At 40.1% G+C, this 20,839-nt stretch overlaps 1 protein-coding gene across 1 annotated transcript in view; it reads left to right on the top strand.

The window, feature by feature from the left end:
- LOC111145602 (cytochrome P450 3A12) overlaps positions 1-20,839 on the top strand; it is a 53,917-nt gene that overhangs the window by 5,839 nt on the left and 27,239 nt on the right. Inside the window, exons 2-7 of the mRNA XM_022500610.1 lie at positions 5,717-5,810; positions 7,942-7,994; positions 11,947-12,046; positions 18,323-18,436; positions 18,687-18,775; positions 20,195-20,343. Coding sequence (XP_022356318.1) covers positions 5,717-5,810; positions 7,942-7,994; positions 11,947-12,046; positions 18,323-18,436; positions 18,687-18,775; positions 20,195-20,343 — 599 coding nt within the window. The remainder of the gene's footprint in view (positions 1-5,716; positions 5,811-7,941; positions 7,995-11,946; positions 12,047-18,322; positions 18,437-18,686; positions 18,776-20,194; positions 20,344-20,839) is intronic.

Genomic DNA, 20,839 nt, shown 5'->3' with positions numbered 1-20,839 from the left:
TTTCAGAAAGTGGTTGATTTTCTGTTTCTAGAGTTGCTGTTCTTCTACTCTTCGATCTCCCGTTGGATTTGTAGGTGTTTGCAATCTTTAGATAAGCTATCTAGCTGATCTCCCGCTACCTGAAGTCGTCTCAGCTGCTACTTCTCCGCCATCTTGACTCCTCCCCCCAATTTGGATTTTTAAAAAAAATTTTGTTTTATTTTTTTCAGTGTTCCAAGATTCATTGTTTATGTACCACACCCAGTGCTCCATGTAATATGTGCCCACCTTAATACCCACCACCAGGCTCACCCATGCCCCCATCCCCCTCCCCTCCAAAACCCTCAGTTTATTTCTCAGAGTTCACAGTCTCTCATGCTTTGTCTCCCCCTCCGATTTCCCCCAATTCACTTTTCCTTTCCTTCTCCTAATATCCTCCATGTTATTCCTTATGCTCCACAAGTAAGTGAAACTATATGATAATTGACTTTCTCTCCTTGATTTATTTCACTGAACATAATCTCTTCTAGTCCCGTCCATGCTGATACAAAAGTTGGATATTCATCCTTTCTGATGGAGGTGTAATACTCCATTGTATATATGGACCATATCTTCTTTATCCATTAGTCTGTTGAAGGGCATCTTGGCTCTTTCCAGTTTGGCCATTGTGGCCATTGCTGCTATGAACATTAGGTTACATATGGCCCTTCATTTCACTACATCTGTATCTTTGGGGTGTATAGCCATTAGTGCAATTGCAGGGTCATAACGTAGCTCGATTTTTAATTTCTTAAGGAATCTCCACACTGTTTTCCAAAGTGGCTGCACCAACTTGCATTCCCACCACAGTGTAAGAGGGTTCCCCTTTCTCCACATCCTCACCAACACTTGTTGTTTACTGTCTTGTTGCTTTTGGCCATTCTTCTTCTTCTTCTTTTTTTTTTATAAGATTTTATTTATTTATTTGACAGAGAGAGAGATCACAAGTAGGCAGAGAGGCAGGCAGAGAGAGGGGGAAGCAGGCTCCCCGCCGAGCAGAAAGCCTGATGTGGGCCTCAATCTCAGGACCCTGAGATCATGACCTGAGCCGAAGGCAGAGGCTTAACCCACTGAGCCACCCAGGTGCCCGATTTTGGCCATTCTAACTGGTGTAAGGTAGTATCTCAATGTGGTTTTGATTTGAATTTTCCTGACGGCTAGTGATGATGAACATTTTTTCATGTGTCTGTTAGCTATTTGGAGGAGGAATCAAAACATCTAGCAGAGCAGTTCCTTTTAGTGGTGAGATTCCTGGCATCATGGAGCAGGTTGGGAAAGGACTTAGTTTCACAGTGTGGGTAGCTACAGATCCTACATGTCACATGTGATCTCTGCATCAATTTCACTTTTTTTAAGAGTAGGAAATCATGAGGATGTGAACATAGAACATGGATACCTCATTTTCATTTTCTGAGAGAAAGGAATGCTGGGTATTGTGGTAACACAGTTTCTGTGTGATGACATTTAGGAGTAACTGATGTGGTTTAATTTAATTCTATTTAAAAATAAGTTTTTTGCTGAGATAAGAGTATTTCTAACATTAAAAAAATTTTTTTAAGTTAATATATATTTATTTTTTAAGATTTTATTTATTTGTCAGAGAGAGGGAGAGAGCACAAGCAGGGGGAGTGGCACGCAGAGGGAGAAGCAGGCTCTCTGCTGAATGAGGAGTCCAACATAGGACTTGATCCCAGGACCCTGGGATCATGACCTGAGCCAAGAGCAGCTGCTTAACTGACTGAGCCACCCCGGCATCCCTATTTCTAGCATATTCTTTCTGAAGAGGGCTGTTGGTTTAGCAGTTGTGACTATAAAGGTGTGTAATAACCTTAGCCTTCTAGAGTAATGTTGGCAATATGAATTTACTGTACACATGCATGCTTCTATGATTTATGTTGTGTATGTTTTTAAATAAATGTGCACAGCAGGTGCACATGTATTTTTAATTTTTATTTTTTTTTTTATTTTTTGGGAGAAAGCAAAGTAAAATATCTTTATTACCTATGGACAACCTAAAGTTTATTGATAGAACACAGAAAGCAACTAGATATGAAGGGACAAGATTGGTAAGAACTTCTGTTCATTTAAATATTCCATAAGGGGGGCACCTGGGTGGCTCAGTGGGTTAAAGCCTTTGTCTTCGGCTCAGGTCATGATCCCAGGGTCCTGGGATCAATCCCCACATTGGGCTTTCTGCTCAGCAGGGAGCCTGCTTCCCCCTCTTTCTCTGCCTGCCTCTCTGCCTACTTGCGATCGCTGTCTGTCAAATAAATAAATAAAATCTTAAAAAAAAGATTCCATAAGAAGAGTGGGAAGATGAGCTACAGAGTGGGTGAAGGTATTTGTAATACATACATCCAATACAGAACTCCTACCCACAATGTAGAAACAACTTCTACAAATCAATAAGAAAAAAAATGGACAGCCCAACAGAAAAATGGGCAAGTCACTTCCTAAAAGAGGATATCCAAATTCTTCTTATTATGTTAGTCACCATACCATACATCATTAGTTTTTGATGTAGTGTTCCATGATTCATTGTTTGCATATAATACCCAGTGCTATATGCAATATGTGCCCTCCTTAATATCCATCACTGGGCTAACCCATCCCCCGACTCCTCTCCCCTCAGAAACCCTCAGATTGTTTCCCAGAGTCTGTAGTCTCTCATGGTTCATCTCCCCCTCCAATTTCTCCCGCTTCATTTTCCCCTTCCTTCTCCTAATGTCCTCCATGCTATTTCTTATGTTCAAAATAAGTGAAACCGTATGATAATTGTCTTTCTGTGCTTGATTTACTTCACTTAGCATAATCTCCTCCAGTTCCATCCATGTCATAGCAAATGGTGGGTATTCATCCTTTCTGATGGCTGACTAATATTCCATTGTATATATGGACCACATCTTCTTTATCCATTTATCTGTTAAAGGGCATCTCGGCTCCTTCTATAGTTTGGCTATTGTGGACATTGCTGCCATGAACATTGGGGTATATGTGCCCCTTCTTTTCACCACATCTGTATCTTTGGGGTAAATACCCAGTAGTGCAATTGCTGGGTAAAAGGGTAGCTCTATTTTTAACTTTTTGAGGAAACTCCACACTGTTTTCCAAAATGGCTACACCAACTTACATTCCCACCAACAGTGTTAAGAGGATTCCCCTTTCTCCACATCCTCTCCAACATTTGTAGTTTCCTGCCTTGTTAATTTTTGCTGTTCTGACTGGTGTAAGGTGGTATCTCAATGTGGTTTTGATTTGTATTTCCCTAATGGCTAATGATGTTGAACATTTTTTCATGTGACTGTTAGCCATTTGTATGTCTTCTTTGGAGAAGTGTCTGTTCATGTCTTCTGCCCATTTTTTGACTTGATTTATTTGTTTTTTGGATGTTGAGTTTGAGAACTTCTTTATAGATTTTGGATACCAGCCCTTTGACTGCAGCGTCATTTGCTAATATCTTCTCCCATTCCGTGTGTTGCCTCTTTGTTTTATTGACTATTTACTTTCCAGCAGGTTATTTTAACCTCTCAGCACAGGTGAGTAGTGACTGTGAGCTGGTATTGATATGAGAGGCATCCAGGCAGGACTCTGGGGTGGAGTGGGAGAATATTCCTCCCTCAGAGCAGACCTCCGAGAGATACTCCTTGATCCTGATCCTACAGTAGGTTGTCAAGGGACTGCAAGTCAGGGAACAGGACCACCATATAAGCCACACTGTGTGAAGTCTGTCTGCAGTGGGGCTGTCCCTGGATATGGTCACTATCATGCAATCAACGCAGTGGACTTAGAGGACACGGGTGTAGCCACGTGTCAGTAACTGTAGACAGTGCCCTCTGCACGCCATGCAATGTAATGGCAATAAAAATGAATGGCACTATTGTTAGCCCCTTCCTTTTTACCAGCAGCAGCATGATACTGTCAAGAAGAGGGAAACTGGAAAGAATCAGAAAAATTCACCCAGCCCACCCTCTGCCTTTTTATGGAGCCATGTGAGTTTAGACACTAAACCAGATATTTCCCTGGGTCCAGTGTTGCTGAGACATTCACTCACTTGCTTGGCTTCACTTGGGGATTCATGGAGCCCGTCAAATATTTAGAAACAGGAATTGATTGTTTTGGAGGGGATGGCAAGGAAGGAACGGAGGTGGGACTAGCCAAGGCCACCCCCCATTCTGGCAGCTGATACTCATGTGTCCTACTGTTCTGGAGTAAAGATCCAGACACTCAGCTGGGTCTTGGTAAGGCCCTCTGCTGGTCCCTTAATACATGTCCATTCATGAAATTTGTGGATTTATTTGACTATTTTATAACATAAGATTTGCTGGATTTGTACAGACTGTTTGGAAACTGTACTATCTTAAAGGCTACACTCCAGAGATGAGGAGACAAGGTCTTCGTTCCATTCTATAGAACATTTTGTCATACTCATTTTATATTGCATAACATGTATTTTGCTGTCAATTGGAGGTATCTAGACTTTGGAAGGCCCCCTATCTGTTAGCTGAAAGACTTGTGGGGCATGTAACAATGTCTACCTAGCATCCTTTCCCACCATACTGTCCTCATTTGCCACTATGGGGTTAGCCTTGTAGGCTTAGCAAGTTATGATTAAAATGGTTACTGGAGCCTCTTTCCTCATCCTTTTTACTCTACTCTGCCATCTGTCAGCAAGACCTAAGTGGAAGTCTTGCAAGGATGCAGTTGTGGGTTTCCACAATGGCAAATGAAAGATGATTACAGGTAGGCCTGCCTTAGGGAACACCATCCATAATGGGTTTCTGAGACAGCTGATGCACAGAGTTGGTAAACTAACTGCTTTGTGAGTGACCATCTTGAAAAAAAAAAAAAGAGTGTATTTGGTAGTGTGCTAAGGTGAGTATCTCAGGTTGGAGGATCAGATGACACGAGGGGAAGAATGGTATGGAAATGGATTGTTTCCTTACTGATTCTTTTATATGGTATCATTTAGGGCACATATGGGTCAGTCCTCCTTCTCTGCAGCTCAAGAGAACCAGAGTGCCTGACAACAGAATAGGACCGTGCTGAAAGCATCTCACTTTTCAATGAGGCCAGTAGAGCCTTGGACACAGTTTTCATTGTATATCAATAAGAATACTGTCTTGCTCAAACCCTCCTTATGAAGATAGATATAAGAAGGACCATTTCTCACAAAAAACAGGGTTCATAAGGAAGGAAAAACACAAAAGTCTCTGAGCAAACTGTATGAACATTATCATTCTAAGTTCTCAGTAACTCTCAGCTCTTAAGTGGATGCAATTAAATAAAATCTCCTTATCAGAAGAGAGAAACAGTCTTTCCTCTTTCCATCTAGAATGAGAATCTCCCAAATCATGGAAGAGTCATTTGCTGAATAAGCATGAGTGAATTTCCTGGAAGAAATCAGCATGAACCTTCCAGGAGTTCTCAAGTATGGAAACACTTACCTAGTCTTCACTTTAGGGTTGGAACTGTGAAGATTTCAGCTGCTCTTAGCTAATCATCCTTACTTTTTGTGAGGCCTAGTGGAGGTGGAAAAGCAGATGATGAGTGAATATAATTATTGCCATTGGAATTGCTGTTATCATTTCTTGCCTGTATGTTACCTCTCCTCTTACCTGTTCATTTTGTGTCAGTGACTGACCAGCCCCAGCACTTATTACATTATCCCTGTGACCTGGCCTTTTCTTTCACTTTATAGATATGGGACCTCCACACATGGACTTTTTAAGAGGCTGGGAATTCCTGGGCCAAAACCTCTGCCTTTTGTGGGAACTGCTCTGGCCTACCTTAAGGTGAGTGTTGTTTGAGCTCCCTCTTCTGCTTCTTATGGTCGCAAATCCCAGCTTAGTTTCATTGTAAAAATGCTCCTCCTCAGGAGAAGTGCTTAGGTTTTAGACTTCCCAGAAGTGATGTCATAGGCTCCACCCAACACATGGCCAGGTCTACCTGAGGGCTCTATTCTCTGCTGTTAGGAGTCTCAGAGTTTGCCTCAGTGGGCAGCCCAGCTCTTTAGCTGCTTCAACTCAGGGCTTACTGTTCTAGCTTGTGAGCATTGAGAAGAAGCTTTTATTTCCTGCAGGTGCAGATTCCTGGGAAGGTACCACCATACTTGGTACGAAGAGAAAAGTATCAAGGGGGTCCATGCTAGTGGTCCATTAAGCTGTGTATGCTAGAGTCAGACTTTTCTGTTCATCGTACAAGCTCTGGACAACATTTTGTTTTGCTGAATAGCTCTGGAACTTCGTTTTATTGGGCAGCCCAAATTCACCTTTGGGGATGTGCACACACTTGAACCGTCTCAAGAATTGCCAGCCCCCCAGAGTTATTTCCAAGCTCTAACTCACCCATTGCTAATGGTGACATCTTTGGGGATTTGAGAGGTTGACCCAGAGCTCTCTGCTTTACTTCTCTACCTTCATTGTGAGCCCCTTCTGGGTGAGTTGAGCAGAGAGGGAGGGTGGTGCTTGTCTACTGACTTCAGATTTTAACATTTGATTGAGTTGTGTGTATGCATGTGTTGTTTTCACACAAACATAGACCATTCATACAAAATCACTAGAAAAGAGATGCTCTGAAAAAATTACTAAGAAATTACTGTACTGAGTGGGATATACTAACAGATACACAGACTGATGTTGGTGGAGCCATTGTGACTCATCTAGCTTCTATGCCTTGTCCAAGGCCTGGCCCCTTAACAGAAGGTTAGGAGCTCACATCTTAGGGCGAGCTGGCAGTCTCATGTGCAGGCTGCTCTCTGCTGTGGAGTTCCTTTTGCCCAGACCTGAGGCTTTTTTCTCAGATCCCACTTCTCCCCACTGAGACCCTCAGTGCCCAATTATCATCTAATAACTTCCCGGACTTTTTCTCTCCAAAGAAGCAGTAATTCCTTTCCACTTTTCTCAGATCAACTTCTTAGTGCCAGCACCCCAAGATCAACTCCTTAGTACTAGCACCCCAAGATCCACATTTCTGGGACCCTGTTTTGCATGATTAGAACATCAAAATCAGGGGCGCCTGGGTGGCTCAGTGGGTTAAAGCCTCTGCCTTCGGCTCAGGTCATGATCCCAGGGTCCTGGGATCGAGCCCCGCGTCGGGCTCTCTGCTCAGCGGGGAGCTTGCTTTCTCCTCTCTCTCTGCCTGCCTCTCCACCTACTTGTGATTTCTGTCTGTCAAATAAATAAATAAAATCTTAAAAAAAAAAAAAGAACATCAAAATCACAGCTGAAGCTTAGGACAGGAAGTTTTATTGTTTTTTAAGTGACAAAACTGGAAACTCCTATCAAGTTTTCTAATTTGTTCTCCCCCTTGTGGAGTGGTGGCCTGGTCCCCCCTTTCTGTGTGGAGCTGGATGAGTGAAAGGTGAGGCTGCCTTATCATTCATTCACTCATCTCTCACTTTCTCACTCAACAAACATGTTTAGAGTTATGTAAATTTGCTAGATGAAAAGAGGTCACTGGTGTCTTAATTTCCTAAATCCATTGGAATTTTAGTTGTGCTCTTGAGATCAATGAACAGGATGCTGACTGGGGGTTCAGAGTGTGCAGGCCATGCTGACGTTCCCTCAGCTCTTGTTTTCCCACATGGCCCTGAGGTAATAATTCAGAGGGTTCTGAGATTTAGAGACAACACATGTACAAGCCAAACATGCGAGAAATACAGAGGTTTTGTAGCCTTGACAGAGAGGGTGAGTTGTTCAGTGTCTGCAACACTTGAAGGGGATTCAAGAGGGACTTGAATTTCTCCATTTCAATATCTTCTTGTTTTCTCTCCTTTCCACTAAGACACCTGTGAATAAGAGCTTCCTTCTCACTGCCAGTGAGAGGTAGTAAGCTGCATTTCATGCGGTCTGGGTCATTTTTGTCCCTATTAGAGGTAGGACTCAGTACATTTAGTTTAGTAATGTGTTTCATTTCTTCTTGCAGGGTGTTTCTGTTTTTGACATGGAATGTTTTAGAAAGTATGGAAGAACATGGGGGTGAGTATTCTGGAAACTTCCATTGGATAGGCTCATTATGATGAAGCCCCCATGGTGTTAACAGTCTCAGTCAAGAGCCCTTTGGGATGAAGCCCGCTGTAGTAAAGCTTCTGGAACCTCTGATTTCTGGGATCTCATGTGTCACCAGGTGTGCAGGTCTAAGTATGAATTGGGTCTGGAGAGTTATACATGGTGCTGGGCTGCTCACAGCCAGTGTTGTACCCCTCCGTACCTCCTTATCTTCTCTGGTCACATCCTCAGAAGCCATAGGACTCTGCTGAGTTGCTTTGGCCCATAAGCAATATGGTGGCATAGAAAGAACCCAGATCTCTGGATAACCAGTGGTTCAACTTCACTGCCCCTTCCCACATTCAGTCCTGGTCAGCTCTGGATGGAGCCAGTCTTATATCGTGGGCTTCAGTTCTGCCCTTAGTACATGGTTCTCATGGTTGGCTGTGGATAAGAACCACCTGGGAGAACTTGTTAAAAATGCAGATTCTTTAGCCCCATCCCCCAGGAACACTGAATCTGGAGGATGTGGGGTGGGTCCCAGGAATCTCAATTGAACTAACTAGTAGTGGAAGCAATATTAAGGCCATGTGAGATCATGAATATATATGGTAACACAAAAGCACTGTCCTTTGTCCACCCTGGTGTTTTTGAACAAATAGGATGGGACAAGGGGAATCATCCAAGAAATATGATCAGGCTGCTGGAAGAGCAGACCTGAGTGCCACCTCATTAACTTCTATCACTGCTTCAACGCTAAGTGTACATGACTCCCACTGAAAGCTTTTGCATTTTAGAATACTTTCTGGAGATGGGTAGCATTTCATGCCATCCATTTTTAGATGTGATTGAAGAATCATCTGATATTTCTCTGTGATGTCAAAAGAAAATAGAGGACTTTTGGGAAATCTTTCATTTTGTTCTAGTAAATGCAAATGATTTATTATGGAAAACAAGATGCCAAATGGTGATGTAATTAAGCTTAAAGTAAACCTCATGCTGGTGACAGATTCTCATTAACAGGCCATACTGATAGTCATGAGGTCAGGCTGATAAGGATGGATCACACATGAAGAGTCAGCTTTGTATGAGATATGTGCAAAAGTGGGCATGCTCTGCTGCTTAGGAATGTCACCTATACAAAGCCCAAGAAACTCAACTTGGGACCCACATATAAGAATAAATATATATAATAGAAAATATGTCTAAATGAATTATACATGTTTCTCTGTATGTCTTTATTCTCTCTCTCTCTCTTTTTGTTTCAAAGTTTTCTGACCTAATGCTATCAAGGACCTCTATAATATTTAAAATAATATTTCTTTTAGAGTGTAACTAGGAAATTTAGTAAATAGGGCAAAGAAATAATTGATAATTTTGCCATCACTTTTTAAGCATTCCAAGTCTTTATTTGCATATTTCTGATCATTGTGTCTACAATTTTCATCTGATATTCTCTCCTATGCATTTCATGTGTTTGATATATCTTCAAAATTATAATTTGTAGTGACTGGGTGGGCAGACTCTCCATTATTGTTTTGTTCTTAGATAAGTTACTTGCCTTCAGTTATTTACCAACCTAACTTCCTTTTTTTTTTGTAATTTTATTTTATGATTTTTTTCAGTATTCCAAGATTCATTGTTTATGCACCACACCCAGTACTCCATGCAATATGTGCCCTCCTTACTACCCACCACCAGGCTCACCCAACCCCCCACCTTCCTCCCTTCCAAAACCCTATTTGTTTCTCAGAGTCCACAGTCTCTTGTGCTTCGTCTCCCCCTCCAATTTCCCCCAACTATACTTCTCCTCTCCATCTCCCAGTGTCCTCCATGTTATTCCTTATGCTCCACAAGTAAGTGAAACTATATGATAATTGACTTTCTCTCCTTGATTTATTTCACTGAACATAATCTCTTCTAGTCCCGTCCATGCTGATACAAAAGTTGGATATTCATCCTTTCTGATGGAGGTGTAATACTCCATTGTATATATGGACCATATCTTCTTTATCCATTAGTCTGTTGAAGGGCATCTTGGCTCTTTCCAGTTTGGTGACTGTGGCCATTGCTGCTATGAACATTGGGGTACAGATGGCCCTTCTTTTCCCTACACCTGTATCTTTGGGGTAAATACCCAGTAGTACAATTGCAGGGTCATAAGGTAGCTCGATTTTTAATTTCTTAAGGAATCTCCACACTGTTTTCCAAAGTGGCTGCACCAACTTGCATTCCCACCAACAGTGTAAGAGCGTTCCCCTTTCTCCACATCCTCACCAACTATACTTGTTGTTTACTGTCTTGTTGATTTCGGCCATTCTAACTGGTATAAGGTGGTATTTCAGTGTGATTTTGATTGGAATCTCCCTGATGGCTAATGATGATGGACATTTTTTCACGTGTCTGGTAGTCATTTGTATGTCTTTGGAGAAGTGTCTGTTCATGTCTTCTGCCCATTTTTTTGATGTGATTATCTGTTTTTTGTGTGTTGAGTTTGAGGAGTTCTTTATAGATTTTGGATAACAGCCCTTTGTCTATAGTGTCATTTGTGAATATCGTCTCCCATTCCATGGGTTGCTCTTTGTTTTGTTGACTGTTTCCTTTGCTGTGCAGAAGCTTTTGATCTTGATGAAGTCCCAAAAGTTCATTTTCGCTTTTGTTTCCTTTGCCTTTGGACACGTGTCTTGAAAGAAGTTGCTGTGGCCGATGTTGAAGAGGTTACTGCCTATGTTCTCCTCTAGGATTCTGATGGATTCCTGTCTCATGTTGAGGTCTTTTATCCATTTTGAGTTTATCTTTGTGTATGATGTAAGAGAATGGTCAAGTTTCATTCTTCTATACATAGCTGTCCAATTTTTCCAGCACCATTTATCGAAGAGACTCTTTTTTCCACTGGATATTTTTTCCTGCTTTGTCAAAGATTATTTGACCATAGAGTTGTGGGTCCATATCTGGGGTCTCTGCTCTTTTCCACTTGTGTATGTGTCTGTTTTTGTGCCAGAACCATGCTGTCTTGGTGATCACAGCTTTGTAGTAAAGCTTGAAATCAGGTAACGTGATGCCCCAGTTTTATTTTTCTTTTTCAACATTTCCTTAGCAATTTGAGGTCTCTTCTGGTTCCACACAAATTTTAAGATTGTTTGTCCCAGTTTTTTGAAAAATGCTGGAATTTTGATCAGGATGGCATTGAAAGTATAGATTGCTCTAGGCAGTATAGACATTTTAACAATGTTTATCCTTCGGATCCACCAGCATGGAATGCTTTTCCATCTTTTTGTGTCTTCTTCAATTTCTTTCATGAATGTTCTGTAGCTCCTCAAGTACAGATCCTTTACCTCTTTGGTTAAGTTTATTCCTGCGTTATCTTATGGTTCTTGGTGCTGTAGTAAATGGAATCGATTCTCTAATTTCCCTTTCTATATTTTCATTGTTAGTGTATAAGAAGGCAACTGGTTTCTGCACACTGATTTTGTATCCTGCCATATTACTGAATTGCTGTATAAGTTCTAGTAGTTTGGGGGTGGAGTCTTTTGGGTTTTCCATATAAAATATCATGTCATCTGCAAGGAGAGTTTGAACTTCTTCTTTGCCAATTCGAATACCTTTTATTTATTTATTTTTGTTGTTTTCTGTTTGCTGTTGCTAGGACTTCTAGTACTATGCTAACCTAACTTCCTTTTTGATAATATACATAAATTGTTTGCAATGTTTGAAATACTTCTAAAATATTTGATGGATTTTAAACATATAAAAATTATGGAAAATGGACTAGGAAATACCCATGTACACATCTAAACTTAATAACTATTGTAGTGGTATTTCTAACCATGATCTCAGAGAATGGATTAGGTACCATCGGGATAAAAGTCTGGACTTCCAGGCATGGCTGCAGCTGTAAAAACTGTCATGTTAAGTGTGATCAGGTCTATTTTCCCCCACACAGGATTTATGATGGGCGACAGCCTGTGTTGGTTATCACGGATCCGGACATGATCAAAACAGTACTAGTGAAAGAATGTTACTCTGTCTTCACAAACCGGCGGGTAAGTGTGGATTTATTTTAAATTTACATATTTATTTATTTATAAAACATTTTTTTAAATAAGAGGAGATTCACAGAAAGTTGTAACAGGAGGTCCCATGTCATGTAACCTTCAAGCTGTTTCCTCTAAGGTAATATCTTGCTTAATTATAGTACAGTGTCCAAGCGGAGTTTGACATTGGTTCTAGTCACAGAACTTAGATTTCAACCTTTTAAAAGAAGATTTTTATTTATTTATTTGACAGAGAGACAGTGAGAGATAGAACACAAACAGGGGGAGTGGGAGAGGGAGAAGCAGTCTTCCCACCAAGCAGGGAGCCCAATGCAGGACGTGATCCCAGGACCCTGGGACCATGACCTGAGCCAAAGGCAGACACTTAATGACTGAGCCACTCAGGCGCCCCCAGAGTTCAACAGTTTTATATGCACTTGTGTGTGTGGGTGTGGGTGTGTTGTTCTCTGAACGTTTATCTTACATGTAGATTATGTAGATTTGTGTATCTAGGAACCCAATGATGTTATGGAGCTGTTCCATTACCAAAAAGTCTCCTTAGTATTCTTTTACAGGCATGGTGTGTAGCTTCTCTCTTCCTTGTCTCAGGATCTTCAGCAGAGCAAACATTTTTTTTATTTTGATAAGGCCAGGTTATCCTTTTATCCTTTTATGGATTGTGACTTTGGCATCAAGTTTGAAAAATCTTTACCTACCCTAATTCCCAAGGATTTTCTCCAAGTAGTTATTTTTTTGTTTTACATTTAAGTAGTTATAATGTACATCTTACATAGTTATAACTTTGACATTTAAGTCTGTGATCCATTTTGTGTTAATTTTAAGTGTTAATTGTGAGGTCTGTTGTTTAAGTGAAAGATCTTCATGTTTGGCCTATGGATGTCTAATTGCTCCAGCACCGTTTGTGAAAATACTGTACTTCCTCCATTGAATTGCTTTTGTACCAGTATCAGAATTGAGTTGGGCATGTGTGTGTGTGTGTGTGTGTGTGTGTGTGTGTGTGTGTCTATTTCTCATTCTCTGTTCTGTTCATTGATCTCTGTATCTCTCTCTCCATCAATGCCAGGCTCTCTCGATTACTGTGGCCATACAGTAAGTCAACATCAAGAACAATGATTCCTCCCATTTTATTTTTTTGTTGAAATTGTTTTAGGTATTTTAACTCCTTTGCCTTCCCATACAAATTTAGAATTAACTTATCTATGTTTACATAATATTTGCGAGGATTTTTAAAGACATGATTTAAACCTATCGATCAGTATGCAGAAAATCTCTATCTTTACTAAGTCACATCTTTCAGTGTATGAATGCAATATGTGTTTATTTAGGTTTTCTTTGATTCTTTTCACCCACATTTAGTTCTTAGCACTGGAAAACCATATATGTTTTGTTAAATATACATCTAAAGTATTTCACCTTCTTTGTGTGATTATAATTGTTATGGTGTTTTTAATGTGTTTTGACATGTTCTTATTATATAGAAATGTGGTTGATTTTTGGTGTTGATCTTATTTCCTGTAACCTAGCTTAGCTCATTTATTAGATGCAGAAGTGTTCTTTTTATGTTCCTCAAGATTTTCTACATTGACAATTACGAAACCTGAAATAGGGATGCTCCTATTTTTATCTTTCCAATCTTACGACTTTATTTCTTTGTTTTATATTATTGCACTAGCTAGGATTTCTAGTAAGATGTTAAATAAGAGTGGTGAGAGTACACATTTTGTCTTGTTCCTGATGTTAGGGGCAAGCATTCAGTCTTTCACCATTTAAATATTTATACATACATTTTTTATAATGAAAACTGTATATATTTAAGTGTGATGTTTTGATTTATGTATACATTGTGAAGTGATTATAACAAATGAATTAATATCTATCCTCACCCAGAGTTTCTTTGTGTATGTGTGTGTGTTTGTGTTAAGAACAATGAATGCGTGGAGCACTGGGTGTGGTGCAAAAAACAATGAATACTGTTGCACTGAAAAGAAATTAAAAAAAAAAAAGAACAATGAATTATAGAACACTACATCAAAAACTAATGAAGAAAGCAAATTTCAAATGTATAGTATAGTATTAATAATTATAATCACCATATAGTATATTCAGTCTCCAGAACTTTTTCATCTCATTAACAAAAGTTTGTACCATTTGATTTCTATCTTTCTTTTGCTCCTGATAACTACCATTCCACTATTTGTTACTGTGCTTGACTTTATTTTTCTAGATTCCACTTATAATTGAGATCTTGCAAATCCTGTCCTTCTGTATCTGGTTTAGTGCCCTTAGCGTGTTGTCCCTGTTGTCCAGGTTCATCCATGCTTGGAAATGGCAGGATTTCCTTCCTTTTTAAGGCCAAGTAATATTTTATTGTCTTTATCCATTCATCATTCCCTTTACATTTAAAGTAATTATTGATAAGGATTTACTATTGTCATTTGTTAGTCCAGGTGTTTCATAGATCAATTATTCCTAGTACATATCTTTCTTTTTTACTTTCACGTTTTTTTTTACAGTGGTATGCTTTGATTTTTTTTCCTTCTTTATCTTTTATCTACTCTATGTTTTTGTTTTGCAGTTACCAGGAGGTTTACATAAAATATCTTCTAAATATAGTAGTCTGTTTTAAGTGGATAAGAATTCAACATGTTTATTTCCAAACTCAATGCTTTTATTCCTCCCCCACCAATTTTATGTTTTTGATGTCACAATTTACATATCTTATATCATGTATTTAACAAATTCTTTTAACTGTAGTTTTAAAAATTATTTGTGTTTTAAACTTTCACTAGAGTTATAAGTAATTTGTATATTGCCGGTACAATACCACTGTATTCTGAATTTATGCATTTATATTTACCAGAGAGATTTATACTTTCATGTGATTTCATGTTACTACTAACTGCCCTTTTGTTTTTCAGCTCGAAGGACTCCCTTTAGTATTTCTTGTAAGGCAGGCTTAGTGGTAATGAATTCTGTCCACTTTCGTTTGTCTGGAAATGTTTTTATCACTCTCACATTTCTGAAAGTCTTGTTTCTCTGGGTAAGGTATTCTTAGTTGGGATTTTTTTCAGCATTTCAAATAAATCATCCACTGTCTTCTGCCTTTCATGATTTCCACTGGGGATTCCACTGATAGCCCCATGGTGTTCCCTTGTATGTGATGAGTTTCTTTTCTCTTGCTGCTTTCAAGACTTTTGCTTTGGGTTTAATTTTTGACAGTTTTATTATAATGTCTCTTGGAGAAGTCCTTTTCAGATTCAGTCTTATTGGGGACTTTAAGCCTCATGACCCAAGATTTCCATACATTTCTCTAGGTTTGAGAAATTTTCAGCCATTGTTTATTTTAGTAAGATTTCCCTACTGGGGGAAGTCCCTACTGGGACTCCCATAATATGAATGTTGTTTCACTTGATGGTGTCCTGTAAGTCCTGTAGGCTTTTTCCCCAATTCTTTTCATTTTTGTTCCCCACTCTGACTGGATAATTTAAAATAATCCAGGAGGGCATGGTTGGTTCATGCATTTGGGTGCCACACCTTGAGCAACTGCATGATCCTTGGCAGCAAGAGCAGAGGAGGGTTCTTTGTGGCTGTGGTGGCAGTTAGGGTCTTCAGCAGCACCCCAGATCCAGCGCCAGGAGACTGGGGAAGGAGAATGGTGGCCAGAGTTGGTGCTATGCACACACTCATCTGGAGGGCTGAAAGCAGGCTCATGCCCCAAACAGAGCTAGTGCCAGTGGTGGGGGCTGTACCAACTGTGTGCACACAGGTAGCTTTGAGTTCCTGAGCTGTCTGTGTGCACTCACGTGGCTTCAGGGCTAGCCAGTACTGCATGCATAGCAGTGGGGCTCATAACTAGAGGTCAGGCTGGCAGTGTGTAGGTGTGCATCTCCAGGGTTTAGCTGTGATCTCAGGTGTCAGTGCAGTCCAGCGACAGGAGTCAGGCCTGGCCTCAGGCCCAGAAACTGCTGGGGCTTGGGCTGGTGTCCATATGCCCACCCATAAAGGCAAAGACTGGCTGGTGGGTAGATTTGGGGCTCACAGTGTTGGGGGTGGCACTGGCTGAGGCAACTCGTGTGAGTGCAGATGGGACACAGCAGGACTCTGGCACCTTGAGTCTGCAAGTGTGAAAACCTCTGGGACTATCAGCAGCAAAATCTTAGAGAGTACACAGTGCTGGGCCAACTGTTCATCTCAGCAGCAAAGCGTTCTAGAGACTTCTGCAGAGCAGGACACAGAGAAGCATGGTCACTCCTTCCACTTAACCGATACTAGTCCTGCCCTTCTTTGTTCTTAGCTGTGTCTAGCTGTGTCAGCCATGCCAGTCTCTGGGAGGTTTGAAACCAAAACAGGTCATTTGTGCCATGCCCTGAAGGGGATAGGGCTAATGGTTGCTCACCCTTCTGCTTTTCCCCAGGAAGGGGAACTATCTCAGTTCAGAAGGTGTCCTCTTGGTGCTGAGCAGCGCTGGCCTGGGTCATGGGGTGATGCAGGCAAAATAAAGCTCTTCTCCCCACTTTTCTTGTACAGTTATTCTCAGGAGTTTTGCTCCGCTGTGTTGTTGAAGCTTCTTAAATAGACTCCTAAGCCCTTGAGCCTATTTTTGTTTCTGGATAGCTGTCTGATTGTTGTTATTTGTGGGATGACAGAGGCTGAAGTGTCCTGTTTCATCATCTTAATGATATAACATCAGTTTTTCCTCACTGAGGTGATGTTAGCTGTAAGGTTTTTAGATGCTTGTTATTAAGTTGAGGAACTTTCTGTTTCTTCTTAGTTTGTGAGTTTTTATCATGAAATGGTGTTAGAAATATCCATTTTATTTTTATTAAAAAATTTAAAATTTAAATTCAATTAATTAACATATACTGTATTATTAGTTTCAGAGGTAGAATTCAGTGATTCATCAGTTGCATACAACACCCAGTGCTCATTACTTCATTACTTAATGCCCATCATCTAGTTACCCCATCCCCCCATCCCCCTCCCCACCAGCAACTTCCAGTCTGTTCCCTATAGTTAAAGAGTGTCTTATGGTTTGCCTCCATCTCTGTTTTTATCTTATTGTATTTTTCCTTCCCTTCTATGTTCATCTGTTTTGTTTCTTAAATTTCATGTATGAGTGAAATCACATAATTAGCTTTCTCTGATTAACTTATTTCCCTTAGCATAATGCCCTCCAGTTCCTTCTATGTTGTTGCAAATGGCACAATATTATTTCTTTTGATGGCTAAATAATATTCCATGTATATGATATAGATATATACAGACACACACACCATGTCTTTGTTATCCATTCCACTGTCAATGGACATCTGGGCTCTTTCTGTATTTTGGCAATTGTGCACATTGCTGCTATAATCATTGGGGTGCATGTGTTTGTATCCTTCTGATAAATACCTAGTAGTCCAATTGCAGGGTCATAGGATAGCTCTATTTTTAAGTTTTTGAGGAGCCTCCATACTGTTTTCCAGAGTGGTGCACCAGTCTGCATTTCTACCAATAGTGTAAGAGTGTTCCCTTTCTCTGTATCCTTGCCAACACTTGTTGTTCCCTGAGTTGTTAACTTTAGCCATGGAGATATCTATTTTAAAACAAAATATAGTTTTAGAAAATAGAAGAAATATTCAAACTGATTGGCTTGCTAGATCAATCCCAAGATGAGAAATAGAGTCATTTCTCTCTTATTTCTTATGTTCGTTTGGGGAAAATACAGGGGGAAGAGATTTCCATGTTACTGTACCATTTCTTCACAAAAGCAAACAGATTCCTAATCTTTTTAGAGTTAACTACAATGCATTTTTTTAAAATCACCATATCAAGACATCCAGTTTTTGAGTTTCATATGCTGTGGATATATGAAAAAGGTAGAACTGGTCTGAGGCAACATACAGTTTGCCAGGCTATTTGGCTGCCTTCCACCAATCCAATCTACTCTGCACAGTTTAAGAGAATGTACTAGGTGGTAATCCTGTGTATTCCCCTGGAGGATTAGTTTCCCTGACAAATTCTCTCATACAACATATACGCTGAAATGAAGATGGAATATAAAGGCTGGAAAGCACAGCAGGTGGCTGGATGTGTCCTCAGCCTTGCAGAAAGCTAGGCTTTTGGGATAAGTATCTGTTGATCACCTACCATAGGGCCTACAAATAAGTTGATGATCATGAAATACTTGTTGAATAATTTCTGCCTGTTTAACAAATTTTCCACAACCTTTGAGACCTCCAAAACTTATGTAGGGCAAATTGTGTTTTTCTTTGACTCTAGGCTCTTGGTCCAGTGGGATTTATGAAAAGTGCAATCTCTTTGTCTGAGGATGAAGAATGGAAGAGGATGCGAACATTGTTGTCCCCTACTTTCACTAGTGGAAAGCTCAAGGAGGTAAGAAAAGAAGACGTTCAATTAGAACGTTAAGGAATACATCTGGGAGCAGGTAGGAAATACAGTCATAGTCCATCTCTAAGGGGAAGTCTGCGGAATTTGGGCTTCATAACAATGGTCTTTTTATGTCCTATAAGAGACATGATAAGATTTGTTATTACAAATCACTGCTCCATGCTTGTGAGAGCCACATCATTCTAGGACTTGATTCTCAGATTTAACTTCAGGTGGTGTTGTATTTTGTGTGTAGATGTTCTCCATCATTGGCCAATATGGAGATGTGTTGGTGAAGAATGTGAGGAAGGAGGCTGAGAAAGGCAAGCCTATCAACTTGAAAGAGTAAGTAGGAGTGCAGCTGCTGGGATTCCAGCTCTGTCATGACATTTTCCAGCTGCTGCCACAGAGCCAACTGCCACTGTTGAGTCACTCCAGTGAAACAGCTGAAGTATGCGTGTGGTGTTACAACTCCAGTGGGCCAGCCAAGAGAAGGTAGCTCACCTAAAAAGGCAGGACAGTCAGAAGATAAAGGGTCTCCTTTAGTGTATATGAGGCAGTATTAATTTATCTGCTTAACTGTCACCTTGGATATTCTGGAAGACAACAATACATGATTGGAAAAAAAAAATGTACTAAATCTTTGAGTGTAGAGGGTATGTATGGTGGGAGGGGAAGGTACTTGGTACATATTGATGGGCACTGGGTGGAGCAAGAACATTAATATGTGGAACTTGGAACAACTTAAGACCCTTCTTGATTTTGTTGAGGATATTAGCAAAACACTAAATATTAATTCTCCTGACTAGCTGTCCTTCTTTCAATCTCGAAAAAGAGAAGGCCCTGCTCATGTAATGGGAGGGTGACACTATATGTGTGTATGTGTTTATATATATGTGTGTGTGTGTGTGTGTGTGTGTGTATACACACATGCATACACATATAATATACATAAAATAAAAATATTTATTTATTTTTTCCCAACTTGGGATATTTTAAATTATGTAGGATGAACAGATGTACATTGGGATTGTCCTAGGAAAACTATTGGCATGTGGTCACTTAGCTATGGAATCCCCAAAATCAAATTTGGTGTGACTTAATATATATTTTTAAAGTATAAACATTCTTAGTTCTTACATTTTCTAAAAATGAATGAGTCCTCAGGACAATCTCAGATCGATGAAGATGAGACAGAGTGGGTCTTTCAGGACACTTAGCCAGGGTGTAGAGAAGAAGGGATTATCATCCTGGCAGTGCAGGACAGGGTATTGATGTTTTGTAATGTGCTGAAGAGGAGTCAGCTCTGAGCACAGACACTGTGGTGAGAGAAGATCCAGATCAGTTTCACGGTTTGTGACTCCATGAGGAAGAATTAATTATCCCACCATTTGTCCTGCTCAGACACAGTGCCTATCCACCTTCTGCTGCCCATAGTCAAAACACGCTACTGTAATTTGTCCAACTTTGGGTCTCTATCCCTCCATGACTGAGCTCCTTTAGCTCAGAGGTGTGTCTAACATGTCACAGTGTCCCCATCACCCCTAGCACAAGGCCAGCTGCATCACTGGCACCTCACAAGCACCTCATGAGTGAGTGTGATGGCACCTAGACTCTTCAGATGATGCAGAAGATGGTTCTGAATGTGTGACATTTGTCTTGTCTGGACATTGGAATCTACGTGTACTTTTTGCTGCATGTGTTGGATTAAGATAGTTAAGAGGTGGTGATTTTAATTACACATGTTTTTTCTTTCTGTCACAGCATCTTTGGGGCCTACAGCATGGATGTGATTACCAGCACATCGTTTGGAGTGAACATTGATTCCCTCAACAACCCACAGGATCCCTTCGTGGAAAATACTAAGAAGCTCTTAAAATTTGATTTCCTTGATCCATTTTTCTTCTCATTATGTATGTACAATACTAGTTTTCTTTTTCCTTCCTTCCCCCTTTTCCCTTCTTTCTTTCCTCCCTCACTTTTTCCCTTCCTACCTTTCTACACCAATTTTGCTGAGATATAACTTCATCTAACATATATGTCCCTCTTTTAAAATGTACAGTTCAGTTTTACAGCCTGAGTGTTCATCATCCAAGGAACGGATAATGAAAATGTGGTATGTATATACCATGGAATCTTATTTAGCCATAAAAATGGAAAGACATTCTGTATTTGGACAACATGGATGGATTCCAAGGGCATTACAATAAATGAAATGAATCAGAGAAAGACAAATACTGTATGACCTCAATTACATGTGGAATAAAAAAACAGTACAAGAAACCAAGTCCTACAAAAAGGAGATCACTGAGGCTAGGACTTCTAGTACTATGTTGAATAGCAGTAGTGATAACGGACATCCCTGCCGTGTTCCTGACCTTAGCGGAAAAGCTTTCAGTTTTTCTCCAT

This window comes from Enhydra lutris, unplaced genomic scaffold, assembly GCF_002288905.1.
Source record: "Enhydra lutris kenyoni isolate GAN:26980312 unplaced genomic scaffold, ASM228890v2 scaffoldscaffold13, whole genome shotgun sequence".
Taxonomy (NCBI): domain Eukaryota; kingdom Metazoa; phylum Chordata; class Mammalia; order Carnivora; family Mustelidae; genus Enhydra; species Enhydra lutris.
The sequence above is the reverse complement of the archived record's forward strand: the minus strand, read 5'-3'. Positions and strand labels throughout refer to the sequence as shown.